We start from the raw sequence: 5,253 nt of genomic DNA, 5'->3' as shown, positions 1-5,253 counted from the left end.
TGAACCTGGCCTGGCTTGAGGGGGAGCGTGGGGTTCCAGGGGTGCCGAGATGGGTCCTGTCCCTCAGGCCCATCCATTGTGCCCCCAAGAAGAGGCCTGAGGTGCCCTTGGTTTCCTTCTGGGGGCTTTATTTCTTTGAGTGTCCAGGACTAGAATCCTTGGCCTTTGGAGGGGAAGCTTACAGCCCTGGCGGTGAGGAGGGTCCCTGGGTTCCTATGCCCCTTCTCTTAGTTCCTGGTCAATTGCTCCTCCCTGCTAGGAGCTGGGGCGCTTGGAGATCCCGGCTGAGCTGGCTGCCATGCTGAAGACAGCGGAAGGTGAGTCCTGATGGGCTTTGCTCTTGCCATGACCCCCTCCTGGGCGGAGGCTCTGTCCCTGTGGTCCCTCCCTCTGATGCTCTGAGTCCCCCCAGCTCACTGCCCGGCTCCCTCTGCACTGGAGCTGGGGGCTGATGCTGAGAGGTGGAGGCAGCGCCAGAGCCAGGCACCTTACCTGGGCGTTTCTGGGCTGCCGCCTACGTCATCCCAGGCCGTCAGCACACCCTGGCCGAGAGCATCACCGAGGCCATGCCCCCGGAAGTTCCTGCACGGCCCAGCCTGACCCTCCCACCCGACATCGACCAATTCCCCTTCTCCAGCTTCATCTCCATCGGCTTTCAGGTGGGCCCCCAGGCCTTAGCTGTACACGGCTGATGCCCACATCTCCCCAGACGTTAGCCTGCGTCAGGCAGAAGCTGTGTCTGTCCTTCTGTCTCCAGTTCCCTCCTCCCTCTCCTGTTGCGGGGCTGTGGATGCAACTGTGTTGCTCGGAACCGTTGAACCTAAACGTGTTGCTGGTTACTTATCTGCAGTGCCACACCTTTGTTACACCTGTGGCACTGCCCTGCCATTGAAGCCATGTCGTTAAAGCATGTTGAATGACAAGGCAAAGTGTCCAGGATACAGTGTTGGCAGCAAAAGCGGGATTCAAAACTGCACGTAGAGTACGATCCCAATTTTGTTAACAGGGAGGGTGGGGAGATGACGTGTGTACCTACGCGTAGAAAGTGAGACTAGAAACAAAGAGGCGAAAATGTTAACTGTGGTTTTATCTGGCAGTGGAATGTTAATGGTGGTTTTTATTCTTCATCCTTTTCCGTGTTTTCTGAGTTTTCCACATGCATGAGCTTTAGTTTTCTAATCAGAAGGAGTGATTGAGAGTTTTTTTTTTATATTTATTTATTTATTTGGCTGCGCCGGGTCTTAGCTGCGGCACACAGGATCTTCGTTGCCTGTGCAGGATCTTGAGTTGCGGCATGCGGGACCTTTTTTAGTTGTGGCATGCAGGATCTAGTTCCCTGACCAGGGGTCAAACCCCGGCCCCCTGCATTGGGAGCATGGACTCTTAACCACCGGACCACCAGGGAAGTCCCAAGATGTATTTTTCTTTTAATAAATTAATAAATTTATTTATTTATTTATTTATTTATGGCTGTGTTGCGTCTTTGTTGCTGCACGCGGCTTTCTCTATTTGCGGTGAGTGGGGGCTACTCTTCGTTGCGGTGCGCGGGCCTCTCATTGCAGTGGCTCCTCTTGTTGCGGAGCACGGGCTCTAGGCACACGGGCTTCAGTAGTTGTGGCTCTCAGGCTCTAGAGAGCAGGCTCAGCAGTTGTGGTGCACAGACTTAGCTGCTCCGCGGCATGTGGGATCTTCCCTGACCAGGGCTTGAACCCGTGTCTCCTACACTGGCAGGCAGATTCTTAACCGCTGCGCCACCAGGGAAGCCCCCCGAGATGTATTTTTAAGATGGTTTTCCTCACCGGCCCCTCTTGCTCTCGCAGGGCACGTGCTCCCTTGGGGCTCCCCCGGGGCTGTGTCTGGCAGGTCAGCACACACCAGCCCCTGCTCAGGCGCCATGTCGCCCTCCTTCCTTGCAGGAACCATCCCTGCCCAGACCTGGGCAGCTGCTGACCAAACCCCTGACCCGGCTGGACAGTGAGAACCCTCAGCATGCCCTGGATATCAACAAGGTGGTGAGTGACACACTGGGGAGGGGCAGGGCGGGTCCGTGCAAGGGGTGCTGGCCGAGCACCGGGAGCCCCGCACGTCCTGCCTCCCCTCGCTCTGTGTCTGCAGATGCTGCGGTTCCTGGGGGACGCGTCCCTGGAGCCCTGGCAGGAGCAGACCATGGGCCAGTACCTGGTGCGGCAGGGGCAGCGCCGGCCGGGGCTGCGCAACGAGCTCTTCAGTCAGCTCGCAGCCCAGCTCTGGCACCACCTGGACGAGCAGCAGAGGCAGCGCGGCTGGGCCCTCCTGGCTGTTCTGCTCAGCGCCTTCCCCCCAGTGTCCACCCTGCAGAAGCCGTTGCTCAAGTAAGGGGCCCAGCAGGTGGGGGCCCCGTGGGTGTGCTCAGCAGGCCACCCCATACCCACGGCAGCCCTGTGCTGTGCCCGCAGATTTGTGTCCGACCAGGCCCCCAGAGGCATGGCAGCACTGTGCCAGCACAAGCTGCTGGGAGCCCTGGAGCAGACGCAGCGGGCCCCTGGGTCCGAGCGGGCCCACCCACCCACCCAGCTCGAGTGGACGGCCGGATGGAGGCAGGGCCGCATGGCGCTGGATGTCTTCACCTTCACCGGTGACGCCTGTCTCCTCTCGGGCCTCCCCAGTCCCACGCTGGAGCCTGCCTGGCACTCTCGCCCTCCCTCGACCCCCTTCCCTCCTCAGCCCTCTCGATGTGACCCTGACCTCCCTGCTCTCCTGCTTTCGGAACCGCCATGGGACAGTATTCCCTTCCTGTCCGGGTGGACCCTGCTGTCCCTCACTCTTGCCCCTACCCCTCGTCCCTGCAGAGGAGTGCTTCTCGGCCGAGGTGGAGTCCTGGACCACAGGGGAGCAACTCGCCGGGCGGATTCTGCAGAGCAGGTGTGTGGGGCCTGGGATGGGCAAGCGCAGCCCACACTGGCCATTGTCCCGTCCGCCTCCTGGTTTTCCTCATGCTCCCAGCCTGCTCTCCCGCCAGGCACCTCCTGCGGCTGCTCCTGCAGGCCCAAGGCCAAAGCCTGCTCCCCGGGGGGGCGGGATGGGGGCGAGGGGTCGGGGTAGGTGGGCAGGATCCAGACAGTAGATTCAAGACGGAGAGCAAGTAGAGAGTATACCTGCTAGACCTGGTCCAGATGCTCATCAAATTGAATGAATAAATGCATCAGAGCCACCGTAGACGTAGAGGGCTGTGAGCTGCACTGGGTCCTCAGCCAGGCTCCTGTCCCCTTCCACAACCCCCTCCCCCCAGCCCACCCTCAGGTCCTTGTCCCTTCCGGATGGTCGTCCGCCTGGCTGACCATCCTCTGCTACATGCCCTTGTCTTACCCAGAGGCCTGGATCCGCCCCCACGTGGCTGGTCTGTGTCACTGCACTCTAAGGACTCCTGGCAGGACTTGGCTGGCTGCGACTTTGTGTTGGACCTGATCGGCCGGACCGAGGATCTGGGGGACCCGGCCGGTCCCCACAGCTACCCAATCGCCCCCCGTGGCTTGTAGGTGCCACCCACAGCACCCCTGGCCTGCTCCTGTCCCTATCCTGTCGTAGGTGACCCCTTCAGCCACCCTGTCATCCACGGGGGTTCACAGGTGCTGCCACGGGCCCAGCCCGCCCCCAAGCCTCCGCCCACCGCAGGGGGATGACCCCTACAGCAACTTCTATATCTTGCCTCAACCTGGGAACCCCCCGGCCAGGGCACCTCCTCAGCTGGGCCCACTATCTCCTGCAGAGCCGAGGACATCCCCCCGGCCCCTGGCATCCAGGCCCCCTCACTGCCCCCAGGTCCCCCTCCAGGCCCAGCCCCACCTCTGCCCAGCAGGGGTCACACAGGTAAGGTTGGGAGTGGGCACGCTGAGGTTGGCAGAGTGCTGGGAATGGGGGTGCCAGAAGCCCCACGCCCCAGGCAGGTGACAGTAACCCTCCACAGGTGAGTCCCGGACCTCAGGGAGTCTGGATGGCTTCCTGGACCACCTCTTCTCCCCGTGCCTCAGCGTGAGTGTCCTGCACGCAGACCCCACCCCACTGCTGCCCCTACGCCCCTGGGGCCTCTGCTGCCCCTCCCATCCCTCCTAGGGCTCTAGCTCTGACCTTGGGACCTGTGACTTTTGTCCCTTCAGGATCTGGAGCAAGGCAGGGCTCTGCGTGGCCGCATGAAGGGAGGGGGCGCCATGGGGCCCATGCAGCAAGGCAGCTATCCTGTGGGTGAGTGCGGGGCTGAGCACCCATCCAGAGCCTCCCTGCCCAGCAACACAGGCAAGCATGGCCTGGGATCACCACGCAGCTGCAGAGCTCCGGCCAGCACCCTGGTGGCCCGTCCTCTTCTCTTTGCCTGGGGCTAAAGGGAGGCTGTCTGTGGGCCCAGGTAGGGACCGACCTGGGGGGATGCCCTGTTCCCTCAGTGTACTCAGGGATGATGCAGATGCCCGGATACCAGCCAGCCATGATGCCTGCACCCATGCCCATGATGCCAGCAATGGGGGCGGTCCCTGCCATGCCAGGTAAGGCTGGGCTATAGCCACTGGGTCCCTTGTCAGGTGGGTACTGGAGGAGGGAGGGTGTTGCCTGGGGCCTAGAGGGCACAGTGGGCAGAGGGCTGGGAGCTCAGCCATGGCGCTCGTCCACCCTGACTGCCTGCCATACTCGCAGCCGTGGTGGTGCCGCCACCGCAGCCACAGCCACAGCCACAGCCCCTGCTTCCCAGTGTGGACGCGAGGCTGTTGGCAGCCCAGCAGCAGAACTTCATCAACCAGCAGGCGCTGATCCTGGTGAGGACGGGCAGGGCCCATGGATTGCCTAGTGGGTACAGATCTGTGGGGCGAGGCTAGGCCAGCTCTTACCTGGCACACCACCGTTCCCCCCTCAGGCCCAGCAGATGACCACCCAGGCCATGACCTTGTCCCTGGAGCAGCAGGCAAAGCAGCGCCAGAGCCAGCCCCTGGAGCATAATGCCCAGGCCCAGGCCCCCGGAGCTGCCTCCCTGACCCCACCCCCAGCCATCACCCCCAAGCCCAAGGAGACACCCACGCCCCAGAAGGAGCCAGAGCATGACCTGGAACTGGTAGGTGCCTGCCTGAGGGTGAAGAGCCAAGGCCAGGCAGGTGGCAGGGCCGGGGTGGGGCAGCAGGCTCCAAGGCCACAGAAGTGGGAGACATGGCGTGGGGGGTGCGGGAAGATGCAGAAAAGATGCTGCCAGGCTCCAGCCCCACGGATCCGAGTGGGTTTGCTCTGTGAGTGGCA

General features: G+C 62.3%; 1 protein-coding gene across 1 annotated transcript in view; it reads left to right on the top strand.

Moving 5' to 3' along the window:
- LOC103073935 (unconventional myosin-XVB-like) overlaps nucleotides 1-5,253 on the top strand; it is a 27,120-nt gene that overhangs the window by 17,590 nt on the left and 4,277 nt on the right. The window contains exons 26-38 of the mRNA XM_007454410.1: nucleotides 260-317; nucleotides 529-659; nucleotides 1,917-2,012; nucleotides 2,116-2,351; nucleotides 2,436-2,614; nucleotides 2,829-2,901; nucleotides 3,350-3,511; nucleotides 3,746-3,846; nucleotides 3,944-4,014; nucleotides 4,134-4,218; nucleotides 4,416-4,514; nucleotides 4,663-4,781; nucleotides 4,880-5,092. Coding sequence (XP_007454472.1) covers nucleotides 260-317; nucleotides 529-659; nucleotides 1,917-2,012; nucleotides 2,116-2,351; nucleotides 2,436-2,614; nucleotides 2,829-2,901; nucleotides 3,350-3,511; nucleotides 3,746-3,846; nucleotides 3,944-4,014; nucleotides 4,134-4,218; nucleotides 4,416-4,514; nucleotides 4,663-4,781; nucleotides 4,880-5,092 — 1,623 coding nt within the window. The remainder of the gene's footprint in view (nucleotides 1-259; nucleotides 318-528; nucleotides 660-1,916; nucleotides 2,013-2,115; nucleotides 2,352-2,435; nucleotides 2,615-2,828; nucleotides 2,902-3,349; nucleotides 3,512-3,745; nucleotides 3,847-3,943; nucleotides 4,015-4,133; nucleotides 4,219-4,415; nucleotides 4,515-4,662; nucleotides 4,782-4,879; nucleotides 5,093-5,253) is intronic.

The sequence above is a fragment of the Lipotes vexillifer genome, unplaced genomic scaffold (genome assembly GCF_000442215.2).
Source record: "Lipotes vexillifer unplaced genomic scaffold, Lipotes_vexillifer_v1.1 scaffold518, whole genome shotgun sequence".
NCBI lineage: Eukaryota > Metazoa > Chordata > Mammalia > Artiodactyla > Lipotidae > Lipotes > Lipotes vexillifer.
The sequence above is the reverse complement of the archived record's forward strand: the minus strand, read 5'-3'. Positions and strand labels throughout refer to the sequence as shown.